Source organism: Macaca mulatta, chromosome 2 (genome assembly GCF_049350105.2).
Source record: "Macaca mulatta isolate MMU2019108-1 chromosome 2, T2T-MMU8v2.0, whole genome shotgun sequence".
In the NCBI taxonomy this organism is placed as follows: Eukaryota; Metazoa; Chordata; class Mammalia; order Primates; family Cercopithecidae; genus Macaca; species Macaca mulatta.
This window is the reverse complement of record NC_133407.1, coordinates 34,667,858-34,690,174: the sequence shown is the minus strand read 5'-3', so window position 1 is coordinate 34,690,174 and position 22,317 is coordinate 34,667,858. Positions and strand designations below refer to the sequence as shown.

Sequence of the window (22,317 nt, the reverse complement as noted above, 5' to 3'; positions counted from 1 at the left end):
CTATAAATGAATTACTGTTAGCCTATTGCTTTTCTTTTCCTAGTCACTTTGACTTGATTGCAGGGTACAATATCAGATGTGACTAACATTTTTTCCCCATCAACTTATACCTTAAGAAGTACAAACAAACACATGACATGTTTTCTCTGTCCTTTCAGAAATAATGTCCCACCTTCATAGATCCAATGGGGCATTCCAGTTATTTGTTATAATGGAATTTACCAAATATAACACAAATAACATTATGATTCCCAAGATCATATGAGAAAATAGAGCCTTTCGGCCATAGTAAGCCAATGAATGCATTCTACTGTACTCCAGAAGGAAATGGAATTATGCAACATAAACATTTCTTTCTTCCTGTATGGCTTTTTATTTTAACCTTCTTCCCTCGAAGCTTAAGTGGCATTTTTAAAGAGATTTTTGCTGGGTTAACTTTTATTTAGATGGAGGTGATGTTGGAAATTACAAGAAATGTTTCTTCTCATTTTAACACCCTCTGGCTTAAGCATTTTTGGTTCTTTCTTTTGTTATTAAGAAGTGTTCAGTGAGTCAACTTTGACTTGCATGATTATGATACTGGGGGTCAGAAGAAATTTGAGAAGTTGAAGGATAAATGACTAGTTAGTGGCAAGACAGGTTTCCCATCTCCACTTCCCACTTACAATGCGATAACATTCAGGCATCCTCTTTGTTGTAGGCAGGAGTTCTTACATGAATAGGAACCAAAATGTTGAATGCCTTACATGGAGCTGCTCCTTGCAGAAAATTCATTATAACCACTCTAACACATCTCTCTGCATCTGGCCACTCATGGAAATATGACAATGGCTTTGCTATGAAGACTGTATCTTTAACACAGAATTTGGTTTTAAGGGATCTTACTTATGCCCCGTAGATAGAATTGTTCTGCCCAGGGAGCATAGAAGTCTTTTCTGAGTGAACTGTGAAATTGGAGGGCAGATAGTCTATCCTTACTCTTGCTGCCTGGTGAGATGAATCAACAGCATCTGGGCTTTCTGATCTATGTCCATCTCAAGTTCCTATTTAAACAGGGAGAAGAGTGGGCACTGGTGGGGAGGGAGATTGAAGACTGCAGAAATGGCCTCAACCAAATTAATAACTAGTTTTTCAAGCGAATTAATTTATTCTCTTTCTTTATTGGCAGAGTATGTAATGTGCTACTGTTTTTCACCCGAGGCCAGATCTCTCTCATGGCTGATCACAATTCCTAGGAGATGCATCCACTTTAAATTTACCTTTGCTTGTATTTTTCTCTTTTAGGTAGCTATAGATTTCACTGCCTCAAACGGGGACCCCAGGAACAGCTGTTCCTTGCACTACATCCACCCTTACCAACCCAATGAGTATCTGAAAGCTTTGGTAGCTGTCGGGGAGATTTGCCAAGACTATGACAGGTAAGAGGCTTCAGGACATTTGGAGCCTTATCATCTCTCATGTGGGTTCAGATGGTCTTTGGCTGATCCTGGGCAGAAAGTGGAAATTCAGTCTAGTAGCTCCTTATGTAGCGGCTTAAAAGTTTCATCCCCTCTGTATAGAAAAACTAAGTTTATACCCTGCTCACGTTGGTCACCAAATGAAATCCTTTCTCAGCCTTCTCTTAACTGGCTTGCAAGATGATTAGATAGCAATTTTGGTTTCCACTTGGGGAAGTCTTAGCACGTGCCTTGCTACTCAAAATTGCTTATGCACTAGCAGCATTCTAAACCTACTGAATTTGAATCTGCATTTAACAAGATCCCCAGATGATTTGTGTGTACTTTAGAGTTGTAGAAGCGCAGATCTATTAGACATTATTACATCTGATCCTCACGTTAACCCTTATATAGTATGTATTCATTAAAAGAAGGGAATACTGTACAGGAGGTTAAGTAATTTGTGCACTATCACATAGCCAGAGGCAGGACTTGAACCTAGGTCTACCCACTCCACAGCTTAGCCTATAATCACTATGCTTCACTGACCTCAAAAGCTACTGGTAACTTCAGCAGAGGGTGTGGCACATGTATATAGCCAGGTGTGCGTGTATGTTTGCATGTGTGTATGTAGAAAACATGATTTTAAGATCAAATCAATATTCTATTTACTCTTACTTGATCATAAATATTGACCTTTCCTACCAAGAAAATTCCCTATAGGGAGTATCTCACATAAATTACGTTAAACTGAATGTATTCTGCCTTTCCAGTAGTTTTAGAATGAAGTAAAGGAATTTAGGTGCTTGCTTAAGCAAAGCTTTTTGAAGTGAAACCAATGTAAATATAAACATGTGTAAATATCTGTTAACTCCCTGGTATGATTGCAAACCAAGGCTAGTTAGTAATGAGCAGCGACAAACTGACCTTTCAAACTAGAAAAATAAAGAAAGCAACTCTATCCTTTAGGTTTCAGAGGAATTGTGTAAGATAGCATGGTTTCTGTTATTTCTAGTGTCATATTTGGTGATAATCATATTAAAAACCTGTTATCCTCCACACCATAGGAAATGACACGTTCTAATGACTAGAATGTACAGAGAAACTAATAGGACAGGGTAATGGGAAAAGTGTAGTTAGTCTCCTGCCTGCCTGTGTCTCTGGATTCAGCTTGGTCATCACCAGTGACTCAAATGTAGTACAAAGGCAGCTGGGGAATGAATGAACAGGCCCAGTAAAATCAAAGAGCTTTAAACACTCAGGCCCTTGCTGACACTTCCTCTCCTGTACATCCAGGAAATAAGTCAATAGTTATTTTAAATTATCCTGTTGGAAAAACACCTCTTATACTTAATCTTGAGGTATTGACTATGAAGATAACTTGAATTTCAACACTGATTTCTTCAAGCCCCAGTGCAGGCGGTGGGACAGGGGGTTCCTAGAGAGGTTTATGTCATATGAAGATGGACAGGGAGAGAAAAGACTGGCGAATTGCATCCACCACATTGGAAACTTCTCCAAACGTCCTCAAGACACAAAAACAAGAATTTTCTTCCTTCTTTATATCACACACACAGATACACGCACACACATTAGTAATCTAGTATAATAATGTGTGTACATGTTGAGAGACAAGAAGGGGGAGAGTGTCTTCAGGATTCTCAACTTTTCAATCTTGAAATGCTTGCAAAAGATAAAGTAGGTAAATGCACTTAACACAAATGTCAAACAGTAGATGCGATGCTTAATTAAAAAGTTAACTCTGAATCTGCAGGGAAGAAGGCAGTCTAATAATAAATTACAAAGAGAAGACTGATGGGTTTTCCAGAAATTAAGATACTAAGCCTCAGAGCCCTTATTGTAGTTGCGCAGCAGATTTAGTGGATGATCTGGAAGAAGGTGCTGAACGTCTCCATTTCCTGATTGCCTCACATGCAAAATGCAGAGACTATAGTCAGAGTGGCATGTATACCTTGCAAAGCTTTTATTCCTTTGTGAGCCAGACAAAGTCTGGGGGGCATGTTTTCTTCCCTCAAAAATGCAGATTCAATATAAAAATAAGATATGAAACCTTAGGAGTTACATGAAGAATCATCATAAATGATTGTTTTAAAAATTTTAATAGAGTAAGATTGAAGTTATCATCCCCAACTGACCAAGAAAATCAAGTTTCTACAGCTCAGTGGAGAGATTCTTTTTTCCATATAAAGAAAACAGCTCAACATTAAAATGGGCAAATACTTAAGGAAGAAAAAGGAAGATTGAAAAACTCCAATGCTCCTTTAAGAAAACTCCCTAGAAGAATGTGTATTGCAAGCTGCTCACTTGAAAACTGACAAGGTTCCGCTGTTCCTCTTTTGTGTGGGTGGATAGACAATAGACAGGCAGAGTCAGGAAATTTCAAGTCGGGGCTCTGGAATTAATTTATTCTCACATCAAAGTCAGTGTGGTTGGTGCTCAAAAAGAAACACTTGAATAAAAACTGACAGAAAGCATTGTTCCCCCTCCTGCAGTGACACAGAGGTTTCTAATCCCCATGAGCCTTAGAAATTCCTCCCAGCCCCTGGCAGCTGAGAGTTTTCTTTTTGCCTTGTACAGTCATTGCTACCAGGTCATTATGAGGTGATCCATGAGGTAGAACAGCTTGAGAGATGCATAAAACTCTTCTCAGGATGGCCTTGAAGGAAAGCTTCCCACAGACAGCTCGTCCTCAAGCCTGCCTGCCCTATCTGTCCTTCAGCCTCTGAAGGAGATGATGATGCTCATTTCCTCTGCCTTTGACCACCCACCCCAGCACAACTACTTGTACACACACACAAAAACACACATGTGTGTATGTGCACACACACACACAGGCCCACACAAGCTCAAGTTGGAGCACTTCTCCAGCTCCTGTATCCTGGTCTCCCTCGTCTGCTCAAAGCCAAGGTGACACCTTTTCCTTGGGGCCAGCAGGGATATGGGTCTCTGAAAACCTGAAATGTTCTCTAATGAAATGCATAGTCTATCTGCTATCAAGACAGTACAGAAACTGAATATGTACATTTCTTGGAAATATGGATTGCCATTTTACAGAAGTGTCTACCCCAGAATGATACAGATATCAGAAACCAAGGCATGGTTTCTCCATGGTGTGCTAGTTGTGGTATGAGAAGACAAAGTTAGAACTGAAACCAATTCTGACAGGTATTTGCAAGTGTAGAGCAGTTGCTTAGTGATAAGAAGACAGTTCAAATCACAGTGCTACCTTTTCCATGCTCCATCAGTCAGTGGTTCTCAGCCTTGGCTGTACATTGAGGCCATTCGAAAAGACTTAAAATGTGACGGTGCCTGCACCCCACCCCAGAATCTCTGATTTAATTGTCTGGTGTGCATCCTGGAAATTAGAATTCTTTATCCTGCTAGTTATCCAGGGTTGAGACCCAGTGCTAAATCATGAGAGCTGGCTCAGACACAATGGCTGAGGTCCTGTGCAGCATCTACTTAAGCCCCAAATGCCTCATGGGGAGCTGTAAGACAGAAAAATTAATGAAGCACAATTTTCCCCCAAGTAGCCCACAGTCTCATGGGGGAGAAACACGTGTAAATAAATTACAGCCCAGCATGGCCGGGGAGTTGTTGCCCTGTGTCAGGATGGGAACTGTATAAAAGAGGGAAGGGCTAACTCTATCCTTTGTGTGAAGAGTGGTGGTCAAGGAGGGAGTCCTGGGGATAATAATTTCTGGACTGATCAGAATTTGGCCTTCAGCTTTGTTGTTACTAGAATGTGGGTGGATTTGTTCTCCTTTTTCTGAATCATTAGACCAGACAAGCCTTCTATGAAGACAGAGTCAACAGGGATGATAGAGAGAGCATGGGGAACTGGTGACAGGTAGACCTAGGTTCAAACCCCAACTCTGCTACCTCTGTTGTCATAAGATGTGCATTCTATGGGCCTTGGTTTTCTTCATTGTAAATTGAGGATGTATCTCACTTCCCTTGCAGTGCAGTTATAAGGATTAGATATAAAGCAGCTAGCTAACACAGGTTCTACCTGTTATAAATACTCAATAAATGGCAGAGGCTATTATCTTTAATACCCTAGATTTATGTTTTAAAAATGATCTGAACACAAAGGGAGACAGAACTATAGTGTCAGTTCTAAAGTTCATTTTGGACCAATGATCTTTAAAATATTTTTGCTCATGTACTTTTAAAAAAATATATTAAAATGTATAGCTGTCACATTTTTCACTGAAATCTCACATTTTTCATCATGAGTTTATATAGTGACAAAGAATGAAAATTCTAATGTATTGTAAATTTGGACATTTTATAATAAAACTCTTACATAACTCTTGTGACTGTGTGAAGTAGAATCTAAACGCCATAACTATTTGATATCCACCATTATCCATTTTGTAAAAAATGAGCAAGCTCTTCAATGTGAGTTGAGAATTGTAATTGTTTCTTCCTTTTCATCAACTTATATTTCCATTATCTTCCCCCCAAATTTTATCCTAATGTGTCTTAATAAAATTGGTTTGAAATTCTGTTAGATCACTGTACATTTCTGTAATAAAAATATGAATTAAAAATTTTTTAGTTTCTAAAAATTTCTAAAATTCAAAGTATTTTTTAAAATCTGAGTTTTTATTACAATTATTCCTAGTGCATAATTGATCAAAAGAACATAAATGTACTAGAAATTTCACAATTTTTGCCTATAAAAATCTATCAGAAATCAGCTCTTACTGAAACAGATAATGGGGTGTTTTTCCAATTAGTTTATAGACCTGTGGATGAGTGGTACCTATTACTAAAATGGGAGAGTCGAGCATCAATTCTAACTCAGTTTTTCGCTCTTATCAATGTAAATACAAGAAAACCTGTTCTTATAAATAAGTATATGGAAATAATAACTTGACTAGCAGTATTACTCAATTCTTTCCGGTTTAAGTTATACACCAAAAAAATTACATAATGGCCAATCATCAAAATGTTTTCTTCAATGATCTACCAGCTGACATCAGCACTTGCCAAAATTTATTTAAAGCAAAACTTGGCAACTACCTGACTTGCGAAAGGATTTTTTTTCCTAGTGAATCATTCATGTTTAGAATTATTCTTGTATATGATGCTACAGAGTTTTTACGCTCTGGAGCAATGGACTATGACAGTTAAGATTCAGAATAGGTAAAAGAGAAGGATAAGTGAAAGCGAAGGTATGAATGGAGAACAGGTCTCTCCATCACAGGCATTCCCAGAAGATCAATTTCAGCAAAAAATACATATGGATGTAGAGGAACTGAATACTGATTTTCCTTTAAAAAAAAAAAAAAAAGCCATGTTCTCATATCCCCAGAAGTGCTTTGCATTTCCAGATACCCCAGTTTTAAGACCTCTGCTTTAGAGAAGTTTTTGTTAAATGTCTACGTGCCCTGAGATGCCGTATTGCTCTGAGCTTCATTTCCTTATGTATACAGTAATTTTTCTTTACGTTTATTAACATTTTGATTTATCTCAAAATCTTCCTTAACAGAAAGGGGAAAATGGTGGTTAAAAATAAATCTTCCATCTGGAGGTCATTTGACAATAGTCATTCCCTAAGAAGGTTAGGACAAGTTATTCATTACCATTGAAGTATGTAGGGTTTTTTTAAAAATTGTATTTTATAATATTTATTCTGGTTATAAGAAATACTGCCTTTACCCATGTGGTAATATAGCCCTGAATTTCCCAGATTGTCCATCTTTGTCATTCATTTTTCCAACAGTTGCTAAATATCCTTTGCTGGGTGCTGAGTGGATCCAATCTTGAGTTCTTAAAGTGTTAGTATACCAATGCTTTCTTTTGTGCTCAACTTGCCTTCTTTTACTTCTTGTATAATAAGACTCTTCTCTGCCTAGTTTTATTTTAAAACAGAAATAATGGATGTTTAAATCCATTGTGCTTAGGCTTAAAACTTTTTCTTCAGTGTGTTTATTAGTTAGAGGCTTTCTGGTGGCTAAGTTCAGAGAATTTATCCCTCCTGGCTCATTAATTATTCCCCTTGTAGGTGAGGCATTTTCCCTATCTTCCTACTCTTGAAACTCAATTACATAACAATGCCTCATGGTCAGCAAACGTTGAATCCCCAAGGGTGGCTTAGAAAGTATAAAAAGAATATCATTAACGCTAGAACACCATAGGGATTAGAAATGGATGGAATGTTAGAGCTTACCCTGCCTAAACTCATCAAAAAAGAAAATAAGAGTGTGGAGACTCCCAGTTTCTCTATTTTGACTTCTGGGTCGTCTTCGAGTGTGAAGGACCAGGATCCATCCTCCACCCAGAAAAGTGTTATTTCATACTTAACTAGAATGTACCCTAAAATCCCCCTCACAGATCTCTTCTCACACCCGCCCATGCTTGTTTTGTTTAAGGAGGAATTGCTGAGGCAAAGTATTTCAGTATGTCCAAGGACCAGAAGTATATTTTCTCCTATCTATAGTTAATCTTTCATAAGCTGTTGTGAGTGTCTATTTACCCACATTAATACCTTATCTAATACCTGCTAGATGCAACGCACCATAAAGCCTGGATTGATTCAACAGTGAGGAAAAGCGGGAGTTGGTGATTTTCCAGAGAATTTAGATTTTGATTTCAAAGAATTCAAGCTTCCTTGTATCTCCCAACCCCTAATCCCAAATTCGATACAGTTGGCTATGTTTTGGTAAAGTTTTGTCAAAACCATCATTGGCTAGTAATGAGCTCTTAATCAGTCAGGTGGTGATAAAGGAGAATATAGCTTTGCTACTTTGACTTTTCTGTCAGCCTGGGATTGGTGGGGCTCATCCCTTCTTCCTTACAGATGTTTATGACAGTGAGCCCTAACCTGAATTGACGGAATATACCAAGAACAGAGAAATGTAGAAATTGTTCCAAAGAACAAATCTCAGTTAAGTTCTTAATGAGAGAAGAAATAAAAGGTAGATGACATGAGAAAAACATGTCCTTGCCAAGAACCCTATGGCGACAGCCACCCGACAGCACAATATTCGATTAAAGAGGGTCTTATTTGTTGTCTAGACAGGGGGTCAGATTACTGGAAGTACCAAGAGCCCTATGGCGACAACCACCCGACAGCACAATATTCGATTAAAGAGGGTCTTATTTGTTGTCTAGACAGGGGGTCAGATTACTGGAAGTACCAAGAGCCCTATGGCGACAACCACCCGACAGCACAATATTCGATTAAAGAGGGTCTTATTTGTTGTCTAGACAGGGGGTCAGATTACTGGAAGTACCAGTAGAAAATCACATAATCATTAAATTATAATGGTATAACAGAAAAGACATGGGCTTTAGAATCACACAATTCTCCTTGGTAATCACCATGGGCCACTTAACCTTTCTGAGGCTCTATTTACCTGTAAAATGGGAATAACAAGTAGGTGAAGCTTCCAGGATTGAGAATTTAATAAGTAGGTACATCATCTAGCAGGGGCCTGGTACATTGTATGCATCAATAAATGTTAATTATTCTCTTCCCCATCCTATCAACTTTAGTACAGTAAAGTTAGAGTTAAGATCCAATATATGTGAATGAATAACTAAGAGAGAAACTCCAGTGTGCATAAGATAACTCAAACCAAAAGATATGTAAGTGACTCTCTCAGGGTTTCACAAGAATCCTCCCTTCTTTTCATAGCCACATTTTAATAATTAAAATTCATGGATTATGTACTCATTAACTATTGAGCACACATTCTATGACAAATACTATAATAAATGGTGGGGCAGGGGGCAGTTTGGCAGAGGATAGTGGAGATATAAAGATTTTAATACCAAAGACAGTGTCTCTTTGAGTTCAAAAAACAAGAAAAGACATGTAAATAACTTATCACCACTTGTATGTGATAAGGTGGTGGGTACAATGAGTCATGTAGAGGGAACCAAGCTCTGTCAAATTAGCCAAACTTACAAGCTTTCCACTGCTTATTTTTTGCTTTTGTTTTGAGATGGAGTCTTGCTCTATTACTCAGTCTGAAGTGCAATGGTGCAATCTCAGCTCACTGCAACCTCCGCCTCGGGGTTCAAGCAATTCATATGCCTCAGCCTCCCGAGTATCTGGGATTACAGGAGTGCACCACCATGCCCGACTAATTTTTGTATTTTTAGTAGAGATGGGGTTTCTCCATGTTGGCCAGACTGGTCTTGAACTCCTGGCCTCAAGTGATCTACCGACCTCAGCCTCCCAAAGTTCTGGGATTACAGGAGTGAGCCACTGCACTTGGCCCCATTGCTTTTTAATATCCACTTGGATTCAGTCTTGTCTGTATTGGAACTCTAGCTCTAATTAGCAGCATGATCTTGAGCAAGACACTTTACCTCTCAAGGCATTTCCCCACCTGCAGAAGGGGAATAACAATCTCTCCCTGTAAGTATTTTAAAAGTTAATACATACAAAAGGTTCTAACACAGTCAACCATAAGAGTTACCTAGTTCATGGTCACTTTTCAAAGGAAACAAAGTTGAAAGTTGAAGTGGAGACCATTGGTGAAAGGGTAGGGCCATTTTATTTCTTAGAACAGAATCTAGTAAAAAAAAAAAATAAATAAGGGAGGAAGTTGTAGACTAATGATTGTAATGAACTTAAGGGGTTATTTCTTGATTTTAATTATCCATGCTATTGCTACCCCCATCACCACAGATAATCAAGAAGCATGAGCCAGCACTGGCATAGCAACATGGCCTAGCAACCTGGTAATGCAGGTTCATGTTTTTCTTCCTCATTAAATGAATAAATGAAGCAACTTCTTCTTTTTTCTTTTTTTCATTTTGATTTCAGTGACAAAATGTTCCCTGCCTTTGGGTTTGGTGCCAGGATACCTCCAGAGTACACGGTGAGTGAGTGGAGATGGGATCTTCTTCCACTTTGCTGTGGTCAAAGGATAACTTGGGTTTTCTTCACAGCAGTCTCACTCTCTTGACTCTGACATAACTATGTCAGTAAGGCCTAAAGAGTCAGAAATGGTCTTCAGAATCAGTGAGATTAACTCCCCAGGGTTAAATATATTTCAATACCCCTTTTCCATGCCTAATTTCTCCTATTCCTCAGACAAGCACTGATGATTTGAGTAGCTCAGGTGCCCCCCAAAGAGTTTACAAGGTTGCCACAATTTACTTCTTAGGACAAAATCTCAGAGTATGCATTGAAACTGAAACAAGCACCTGTGCCTTAGTCTGCACTTTCTCACAAACAGAAACCCTATCTCCTGGTATTTTGGATGGGTCTTCTCAGAGGTCCAGATGAAGAGTTTCATTGTTTAGTTTCTTATAAATGTGGTCAGAGTCTGAGAAAACACTGAGGATGTTGATCTCCAGGGGCTCAGAACCTATCCATTCATATATCCCCTAGGAAATAGAATTATATTGGCAATGCCAGCTGGGAAAGTCCATGACAATGGAGTCTACAAGCTTCCTTATCCCAAGTCTCCAAGTCCAAGTCTTGTATGGGAGACACAGAGAAGTTGTGAAGAAAGAACAATTATTACTTACAGAATTGGAAAGTTGAAATGTTCTTATGAAGACATTGGAATCCTATTTGGTTTTTATGATTTCTCATGACTGAAAAAAGGCAAAGATTGTGTGTAGATAAATTTGCACTGTGATGAGGCTGAGACACTACCGTGATATTCTAGACGCTCCTGTAGAACATTCTCCACAGAGAACTCATGCCCACTAGGTGGGCAGGGCCTTGGAGAGACAGCAGGGTACCTGCCCCAGCCTCCACCTTACCAGTGCCTCTGAGGTCTGAGCTAAGTACAAACAACATTGCCCAATCCTCAATTTCTCTTTTACTGGCTGTGTCTGAGCCACCGGTCAGGAGGTAGATGCTGACATTTGCTCCCTCACTAGAGCCATCACATAAAGGACTTTCCTCTTACGTATCCTTTTTGAAAGAGGAAATCAATCTCCCTGTTGCTCCTGGAGTGAACAGTGGGTGGAATGGCATGTCTCCCTGACTTGTTGTCCTTCTTTTTTGCCTTGTATTCCACACTGGCCTTCCTGCTGGGCATAGCTATGTAATTCTAGAAGCATTTATTAGAAATAGAGCTTGTGGAGAGAAAGAATATAGAACAAGAGTTATCGACTGGTGGCCTGTAGACATTATTCAGGCCACAAATGTGTATATTTGACACACTTTTAAAACACGAATTCAGCAATTGCATATAAAATGTCACATTGCTGTCTTCTCTTGAAAACCTGAAAGGCCTGGCAACACTAAGATTAAAAGATGACCTATACAAGAATAAGCTGGAGCTAAGGAGATATAGGCCCCTTCAAACCTGGAATGTAAGCAGGTGAATGCCTACTTTCTTCATAGAGCTGCTGAATAGCTCAATAGCCATCAGCCCAACTACCCAGGGATTCTTGAGGTTTCACCACATCCCCACCAGGTGTTCTCCCAGCCTCAGGATGGCCCAACAGGGCTGAGGACAGAGCTATGCACCATACCTTTTTCTCACAAATGACGTCTTTCTGGTTCCCTTCCTGGAGTAACTAATCCTTCTTGCTCTTTTCTGAAGTCCTCTTGTTCACTTGATCCCCTAACTCCATCCTTCCTGTCAGCAAAATCCCCTGATTCTTCCTGTTTCCACGGGCATCTCTCACATTTCCCCATTTCTGGTCCCCAAATATATTTCAATACCCCTTTTCCATGCCTAATTTCTGTCATTCCTCAGACAAGCACTGATGATTTGAGTAGCTCAGGTGCCCCCCGGAGAGTTTACAAGGTTGCCACAATTTACTTCTTAGGACAAAATCTCAGAGTATGCATTGAAACGGAAACACAAGCACCTGTGTCTTAGTTTCCACTTTCTCAGAAACAGATCTTGAGAAAAGGATTTGGATGCAAGTAGTTTATTTGAAAGGTGGAGGAAACCACAGTAGAGGTTGAGAAGTGGAAGTCAGTGTAGAGTATATCATCAGGTCAGTTACCGCTGTTGGCAACTGGTGCTTAACTCTGCTGAAGAACCCCAGGAGGCAATGTACAGCTCACATGGACCCCAGGGGATAAGGGAGCTGGGGTGTGTATACATCATCTCCTGTTAATTACTGATTACTCCCAAGGGTCACTTTTAGCCTGTCACTTGGGCAAGCAAGACAGGCCCTGGAGGCCCGGAAAAAACTTAAGGTAAACAAAGCAAATAAGATGACTGGAAGTCAACTGGCTTGCCCGGAAGTGCTGAGAGCAAGGGAATACGAGATAAGCACCGAGAGCGTCACCAATCACCTCCCACTAAGAAAGGAGGTATCTTAAGTGACCTATTTTATAGATACCCAAAAGAGTCAGAGCTTGGAAATATCCTTTGAAATGAAATTATCCATAAAATACCAAATGATTCAATAAAAATGTCCAGACGCCAGAACATCCATCTTGTTTTATCAGGTTTTCAGAAAGAAAAAAGTAAACAATATGTTATTTGACCTTGTGCATAGGTTCTGCCAGGTAGAGGAATTTGTGTTGAAAGATTACAAAGTATATTACTTTATTATGTTTCCAAAAGTAGAGTGCAGTCTGTTTTACCTGTAGGTATGTGAAAATCCTCCTGCCCTGTAGTTCTACATATCACGTTAATGATTCTTAAGTGTCAGCTGCTTAGCTGAAGCCTTTATAACCATCACCATCCTGAGCAGACAGCTTGGGTTATTGAGTTTTTTTGTTTTTGTTTTTGTTTTTGTTTTAATCACTGGGTCCAAATGGAGCTCAGCCAAATCTAAGCCTCCAGTCTGTGGCCAGTTCTATCTAGCAGCTATTTGAAGTTATCTTTCTGAAATCTTTTCTTGGATTTGTTATAAGTCTTATTCTCCCCTCCTGACAGCATTTATCTGAGTCTAGAAAATCTTCCTGTCACCTCAGCTCCACAGGGAGCTTAGAATTCACCCTCCATCTCAGACTGATTGTATAAAGGCTTGAAATGGTTCCTGCTGCTCAACACATAATGAATGTAATGGGCATTTGTTTGCAAACTCTAAACCCCAGTGCCTTCTTACTGGATTAAAGTTGTAATTCTCCTTTCTTCCTGTTTCTTACATTTTAATTGGTGTCTAGGTCTCTCATGACTTTGCAATCAACTTTAATGAAGACAATCCGGAATGTGCAGGTAAAGCACAATGTGAAAGAAAACCAGAGTCACAGTCCTTCCCTTAGCACCTTTCCCATTTTAGTTTCTCTCCGCTGGTGTAGCATATTAGTTACGATTGTCCATAGCAGAGAAGCAGGCTTTCTGTATCCACATAAACCATGCTACTCCACAGGCAAGAGAAAGCCATGATAACAGAGCAGGAAAAGAAGAACTGGAAAAGACAGATGCAGAAGAGGTCTTGAGTTTACAGTAATAATGTTGATCCCAGTCTGGGATTCCTCCGGCCAAAATAATAATAATAATAAAGGAAACTTCACCTGGTAGGCAGTGATACAGTGTCTCTCTTTCTGTTTTCCAAGTGTTTTTGTTTTTGTTTTTGTTTTTGTTTTTACAACTTCATCTCTGTTCCAATATAAGGAGATGGGGAAACATGGAAATAATTTCCCACTTTCGGCATATCGGTCAAGGACATGGCCTCAGTGAGTTTGAACAAGCGGCATCATGGCTTTGTGCCAGAGAAAGTCTGCTCAAAGGTTCTGGTTCATGTTCCATTGTTTCCAGCCAGAATTCTCCAACATGATTTCACAAAATAATGATACTGAAACCATGATGATAATTATAATAAATTTTGTTCTAGAATGATTTTTTTCTGTTTTCTAAGTAACAGAGCCAAGTACATATGTTGCTACGAAGATCATAAGACATTTTTGCACTAGAAATGTCCATATCTCTCTCTTGCTTCTTGTCAAGGAGGAAGGAGGCTAAATCAGGATTAATTCAGATCCAGTAGAGTGTGTAAGCCATCTAGCAGTTAATGGCCAAGAATATGTTATCAATACCATTGAGTCTGAACATAGTAACCTCCAAGACCCAATCTCCATTCTGCCATTTTTTCCACTAATGTATTCTTCACCCTCAGTTTTCTGTGGTTTAGACTTTCCTCATCCCCAACCACCCCCATTATGAAACCATAAGAGTGGTTTCCCCCACAGCAGAATGAAATATGAACCCTGGTATTCACCTGTTTTATACTCTTAGAATTCATCTGCCTGATACTTTTCAAGAGGAAATCAAACTTGCTTATCTTAGGCAAAAACTCAAGAACCAAAAAAAAGATAAGGAGCTTCTATTCAGCATCGCTTAATTTCAGAACCAGACTGCCAAATGACTTGGCATCTGTCTTTAGAGTGATAGGCTTTGGGGCAGGGCCAAGTGGGTGCGGGATTGTCAATGAAGTTGGGAGCATGTATGTAGGGCAGAATAGAACAGAACTTGCTCATCTGAAATACTCAAGAGCTATTTGGCAGTGCGTGGTGGTTATGGAGAGCAATCTCAGGAGGGGATTGTGTGGATAACAGGACCAATGTGCTGTTTCAGAATAGAAAGAGATAGAAGGATGAGCAAAAATAGGGAAAGGCAAGTGACACACAGGCACAGACAACAAGAGGAGCCATTTGAATAAAAATCATTTGTAACGAGATTATTGCTGTGGGATCAGAATGATAACATGAAATGTGCAGTCAAGATGTATCAAGTGCTAGGAGAAGCTGCATACATAGGACTGCCTCTCCTGGCAGAGTCCCATCCTTTTCTATTTCCTGGGCTCATACGGCCTCAGGATGGAAGCCCCCCTTTAAATGAAGGGTTGTCCATGATGATAACCATCACTTATCTGTACTCAGCACCCAGAAGATGAGTATATCAGCCACTTGGCTCATTCATCACACACTTGGTGAGCATTACATTTGCTTATTACTGCCTTAAGCTCTTTGGGGAAATACAAAAAATAAGTAAATCATGATTCCTGCCCACAAAGAGTATAATATATGGAGAGATGGTCATGGGAACTCCTGACTCTTATAGAGGGCACAGGTAGTATCTACTAGAGTCAACAAGACTGTGTGGAAACAAGTGCAGCATTGAAGCTGGCTTGCTAGTGGCTAAGAACACAGTCCTTAGAGCCAGGCAGACCCAGGTTTAAATCCTGAGTCTTGAACACGCTTGCTATGTGACCCAGGGCAGATCATTGAACATCTCTAAGCCTATGTTTCTTCACCTATAAAATGGGTATAGCATCTATTTCATTATGCTATGAGGAGTGAATGAAATCTTATGTATAAAGTAGGATAATAAGGGAAATTTTGTGAAAATGGTTGCTTTTGACTTCAGTTTTCAAAGAGGAGAATGATTTCAGTGGGGAAAGAGGAAGCAACACTAGCAATGTGGTATTCCTTTTTATCTTAAGAACATAAATGTGATGTTGATAAGGACTATTTGGGAAATTTAATGCTTCACTTTTGCATGTGTTTGGCTATAAATATAGTTGGAGTGACTCTGGAACTGTTGATCTTTGCCAATTTCACCTCAGGAATTCAAGGAGTTGTGGAAGCCTATCAGAGCTGTCTTCCTAAGCTCCAACTTTACGGTCCCACCAACATTGCCCCCATCATCCAGAAGGTTGCCAAGTCAGCGTCAGAGGAAACTAACACCAAGGAGGCATCGGTAAGGAGGGGGTATTTGCCTTTTAAGGGGAGCTTACGCTTCCTTACCTGGATATTGGCCATAAGATCCATCTCACTCTGAAAATAAATTCCAACATTTCTACCTGTGTGAATTTGGACAAATGACTTAACCTCCTCCTATCCTCAGTCTTGACATCTGAAACATGGGGATAATCCACCCCATCTTTGCTGGGTTGTGAGGCTAGGAGATGACACATGTCAAATGTCTACCACATTGTCTGAACATAGGAGAGACTCAACAGTGGAAGCCACTATATTCCCTAAAGCATGTCATATCCACCTCCTGCCCTTGAAAAGAAAAAAGAAAAGTTTAAAAATAAGCTTGCTTTTCAAGGTACCCATACTACAGATGGAAGCAAAGCACCACAGAAGTAAAACAATGGATGATTTTGCCTCCTGGTGGTAAAGCGGTGCAGCGCTAAACATCACAGCAAAAATTGGTTTCACATTCTATTGGTTTTCTTAAGAAAAATGCAAACCAAGAATACAGTTTCAGTTTTGCCCCTAATATTTTAGAAGTAAATATATTACCATAATACCTTATGTATTTATTTTAATAATAACATTAATACATGTCTTTTTAGCTTTATGAATTTTTTCCAGATTTAGTAGAATATTACCAATGTCTGAAGTTTGCTCTCTAATTTTATCCTGGGTACTGAGTTTTTATTTTAAAAAATACTACTCCTTTATCATCTTACATCAATTCATTTAACCTTCTTGCACTGTCTGCATGTTCTCAGCCTTCCTTTGTGTTAGAATGGATGGAGGACCATACTCCTAACTCATGTCAACATCTTCTTTTGTGTACTTGAGCACATCTCCTCTGAATTATCCAGGAACTTTGACTCTGCGGTTATATTCTCACTCTTCTCCTATCATCTATTGTTTTCCTTTCTACTTCCCATTGTACTGAAGACTTATTCTCATTAACAAGTGCTCATTCAATAATATCTCCTGCATTAAGTTAAAATCTCCCCCTTGACTCCGCTTTACCCTTTAGCTACTGTCCTTAACTTTTTCCCACTTATAATCTACGCTCCATGCAGAAACCAGATTGATCCTTTAAAAATATAATTAGTATTGGCCAGGTGCAATGGCTCACGCCTGTAATCCCAGCACTTTGGGAGGCTGAGGTGGGCGGATCACGAGGTCAGATCAAGACCATCCTGGCTAACATGGTGAAACTCCGTCTCTACTAAAAATATGAAAATTAGCCAGGGGTTGTGGAGGGTGCCTGTAGTTCCAGTTACTCGGGAGGCTGATTCAGGAGACTGGCGTGAACCTGGGAGGCGGAGCTTGCAGTGAGCTGGTGTTCGCGCACTCCAACCTGGGCGACAGAGACTCCATCTCAAAAAAAAAAAAAAATATATATATATATATAAATAAATAAATAAAATTAGTATTACATCATTCCTTTGTTCTAAATTCTCTAATACTTTTCATACTTGGAGGAAAATCTAAATTCCCTGATGTGGCTTAGAAGACACTATAGGATCTAATCTCTGCCTACCTCTCTGATCTTAATTCTTATCACTATCTCTTTTGCTCCCTAAATTTCAGCCACACTGACCTTCTTGCTGTTCCACAAACACACCAAATATATTCCCACCAACAGACCTTTTCACTTACTGTTCCCCTGCCAGGATTTCTCTCACCCAAACCTCCATATGATCCATTCTCTGACTGTGTTAACATCTCTGCTCAACTCTCAACCCCTCTGAAAGTTCCCCCTGGTTACCTTATCTAAACTAGCCAACCCACCCACCCACACCGTGTCTCAGCTTTACTTTTCTTCTTAGTACTCATCACCATCTGAAACACTTTAGGTGCATCTACTAACTTGTCTATTTTATGTCTCTCTACTTTCATATGGAAGCTCTACAATAAGACTTGTTCACTAGTATCCCTAGTACACAAAACAATGCCTGCACACAGTGCATGCTTAATATATACTTATTTAAAGAATGCATATAAAACCACTCTATTTTTCATATGTATATGATGAAAAGCACTTTACATTTTCTTTTGTAAAATTGGTGTGTATCTTAAATATTGCACATCTTATATGCCAGAAAATATAGTGTTCCGGTTTTCATTGTAATTTGAAGTCTCTCCTACTTGAAAAGATCTGAATTCCCAAGGTCCCTAGAGAGAACAACAGTCACTGCATGCCTTTGGTTCAGTCCACTGGCCCTTCCCTACATCTCATTATCATCTTCAGCTACTCCGGGCTTGGGTCATTGAGTGACATGAGCAGTTCCTACAAGGGAATAGGAATAGTTTGAAGCAAAATTTTGTTTTAGACTCATAATTTTTCCATGTCCTTTTATTTACATAGTTGACCACAGTTCCAATCTCCTACCCAACATCCATCAGGTGACCCATAGCTAACCATAAGAAACAAATGGGCCTGATCTGTGCTGCATGTTCTCTCATCTCCTCTGTTCACTACATCATGTTCTTGAAGTCACTAACCAGTGATTTGACTATGAAAAGGACTGGAGACCCTGGGGAGCTAAGAGTGTGTTACTTCAAATAATTACTTTAGAATAGTGAATATGTACAACTGTGGTTATATTAGCCTTTATGCTGGGCAGAGACGTTCTGTAAGCTGAGATCTTGTCCAGCAGAGATGCTGAGGATTTAATCCAAGCCAAGTCTTTTCCAGGAGTGAAAGCTAAGAAAATCCTGACTGCTCTCTGCTCATCTTTCCTCTTCTTTTCAGAAACCACGAACACTATTAATTTTTTTTTTTTTGAGACAGGGTTTTGCTCTGTCACCCAAGCTGAAGTGCAGTGGCACAATCATGGCTCACTCCAGCTTTGAACCTTCTGGGCTCAAGCAACCCTCTGGCCCCAGCCTCCCAAATAGCTGGGACTAAAGGCATGTGCCACCACGCCCAGCTAATTTTTGTATTTTTTGTAGAGATGGCGTTTTGCTATGTTGCCCAGGCTGGTCTCAAACTCCTGGGCTCAAACAATCCTCCTTCTTTAGCCTCCCAATGTTCTGAGGTTACAGGTGTGAGCTGTTGCACCTGGTCAACCACCAACACTTCTCAGGATTATAGACCAACATCTCCACCAGTGCATGGACCCTGCAAGGCTTCCCCTAATGCGTCTCTTTCCTACCACAGAAGTCTTGGAGCAAATTTGAACCTTCATAGATGCAAGATTTAGGAATAAGGTTTGGATGTGACCAGTATTTTATTTTATTTTTTAACCTCTTTTTTCAGCACCAGAACCAATTCTTCAAATGATAACTTGCTTAGAAACCTAACATATAAAATAGACTTTAAAAAATACACTATTCTTACCAAATTTGGTCTAAGGAGTAGTGTCAGAAACTTATCCATTCTCTTTAACTCCTTTATCCTCAAGAGCATCCAAGGCATCCCTAAGGGCTCCCCGGGGCCCAGGTTAAAAATTGGATGATCTCATCCCCTCTGGGGTACCAGGACTCATATGGCTAAAATGAGAACAGAACTAATGTAGGTCTGGATTTCAGGCTGATATAGAATAGCATGAGTTTTTGGCCATCACTCACTCCCTCAGGGATAGCTGGGTCTGCAATGAAAGGACAGGTCATTAAATGGGACCAAATGTAAGAAGCATCCAACCCACATATCCCCATATAAATTACCCCTATAGATCAAGAACATATGCTTTTCCCCAGAGGTTTCTCCTGTTCTTTGAAAAGTCTGTGGTCCAGAGTCCCTTGTTATCTCTGAGGGTCATAAACTTGAACATCTTCGGCAAGCTGTGCCAGGGAGTCTGTTGCTATAGGATTTTCCTCTTGATTTTGTGGAACTCTTCTAGGTAAAAAAAAATGCCCCTCTTTATCTAAACAGGACCTCAAGTAGATGCAAAGACTGTAATATTTCATCCATGAGCATTTTCCCAGTGTGACTTTAGAAGGAACTGTTATTATTTGCTTTATCAGAAATTTCCATCAGGTTTTGATCCTGCAGTCTACAGCCTGGTGCCTTCAGCTAGATTAAACCTGGCAGGATCAGATTCCAGAATGCTGACAATCTCTGCAGGCCAGCGGTTCTTAAACTTTTTGTGCCACAAACCCCTTTAGCAGCTGGTAAAGTTCATAGAGCCCTTCTCAGAAGTGGTTTTTTGTGGTGTGTGTGTGTGTGTGTGTGTTGTTTTGTTTTGTTTTTTGAGATGAAGTCTTGCTCTGTTGTCAGGCTGGAGTGCAGTGGCAGGATCTCGGCTCACTGCAAGCTCCGACTCCCTAGTTCAAGCAATTCTCCTGCCTCAGCCTCCCGAGTAGCTGGGAGTACAGGCATGCGCCACCACACCCAGCTAATTTTTGTATTTTTAGTAGAGACTGGGTTTCACCATGTTGGCCAAGATGGTCTCGATCTCCTGACCTCGTGATCCGCCCACCTCGGCCTCCCAAAGTGCTGGGATTACAGGTGTGAGCCACTGCGCCCAGCCAGAAGTGTTTTTAAATGTGCAACATAAGACCCATATTATAAAGTAAATCAATTATATTAAAATGTGGTGAGCAAAATATTTTTTAAAAGGAAGATGGAGACATCATAAATATAGTAATAAAATGCTTCTTTATTTATATATTAAATTATGAGAACCAGCAGTTAGTCTAATAATTCTGTAATTTCTAAGTTGTGTTAAACATAAATGATACATTGAAATATATGTAGGTACTGTAATATAACAGGAAAATATCTGTTTTTTAATTAATAACTGAGCCACAAGTAAAACTAATATTAATTTGATTTGTTCATTATACTTATAGTGAAAAAATGATAAATTTTATTAGAAATCCGTGAAAATAAAAATGTAATTTACCTCAAGTTTACAGACTACCTGAAATCTTGCAGTAGTCCACAGAGACAGGTTAAGAACCACTAGTTTAGATCAGCAGTCAATAAACTATAACTAACCTCAACTGTTTTTCAATGGCTTGCAAGCTGAGAATGGTTTTTAGATTTTTTAATTGTTGAAAAAATCAAAAGTAGAATAGTATTTATATTTTGTGACATATGAAAATTTTGTGACATTAAAAATCAGTGTCCATAAATAAAATATTATTGGAACACAGCCTCTCCCATTCATCTTAAATATTGTCTACGGCTGTTTTCACACTACAGTGGCAGTGTTAGGTAGTTGTGACAGAGACCATTATGGTCTACAAAGCCTAAAATACTTATTAATGTCCCTTGACGGAAAATAGTTTCCTGACCTCTGCATTATGACTCTAAAGTTTTTCAATGTGGTAGTATGACTATCAGGTTGTTTTATTTCTTTTATTTTTTTTTTTAATACTTTAAGTTCTAGGGTACATGTGCACAATGTGCAGCTTTGTTACATATATATACATGTGCCATGTTGGTGTGCTGCACCCATTAACTCATCATTTACATTAGGTATATCTCCTAACGCTATCCCACCCCCCTACCCCCTCCCCACAATAGGACCCGGTATGTGATGCTCCCCTTCCTGTGTCCAAGTGATCTCATTGTTCAATTCCCACCCATGAGTGAGAACATGTGGTGTCTAGTTTTCGGTTCTTGCAATAGTTTGCTGAGAATGATGGTTTCCAGCTGCATCCATGTCCCTACAAAGGACACAAACTCATCCTTTTTTATGGCTGCATAGTATTCCATGGTGTATATGTGCCACATTTTCTTAATCCAGTCTGTCACTGATGGACATTTGGGTTGATTCCAAGTCTTTACTATTGTGAAAAGTGCCGCAATAAACATATGTGTGCATGTGTCTTTATAGCAGCATGACTTAAAATCCTTTGGGTATATCCCCAGTAATGGGATGGCTGGGTCAAATGGTATTTCTGGTTCTAGATCCTTGAGGAATCGCCACACTGTTTTCCATAATGGTTGAACTAGTTTACAGTCCCAGCAACAGTGTAAAAGTGTTCCTATTTCTCCACATCCTCTCCAGCACCTGTTGTTTCCTGATTATTTTAATGATTGCCATTCTAACTGGTGTGAGATGGTATCTCATTGTGGTTTTGATTTGCTTTTCTCTGATGGTGAGTGATGATGAGCATTTTTTCATGTGTTTGTTGGCTGTATGAATGTCTTCTTTTGAGAAATATCTCTTCATATCCTTTGCCCACTTTTTGAGGGGTTCTTTGGTTTTTTCTTCTAAAATTTGATTGAGTTCTTTATAGGTTCTGAATATTAGCCCTTTGTCAGATAAGTAGATTGCAAAAATTTTCTCCCATTCTGTAGGTTGCCTGTTCACTCTG

The 22,317-nt window shown here is 39.5% G+C and overlaps 1 protein-coding gene across 2 annotated transcripts in view; it reads left to right on the top strand.

Annotated features, from left to right (window-relative positions):
* CPNE4 (copine 4) overlaps positions 1 to 22,317 on the top strand; it is a 504,635-nt gene that overhangs the window by 466,959 nt on the left and 15,359 nt on the right. For both annotated transcript variants that reach the window (XM_015132141.3, XM_028843705.2), the window contains exons 11-14: positions 1,285 to 1,418; positions 10,249 to 10,303; positions 13,516 to 13,567; positions 15,918 to 16,051. In XM_015132141.3, the coding sequence (XP_014987627.1) occupies positions 1,285 to 1,418; positions 10,249 to 10,303; positions 13,516 to 13,567; positions 15,918 to 16,051 (375 nt within the window). The remainder of the gene's footprint in view (positions 1 to 1,284; positions 1,419 to 10,248; positions 10,304 to 13,515; positions 13,568 to 15,917; positions 16,052 to 22,317) is intronic.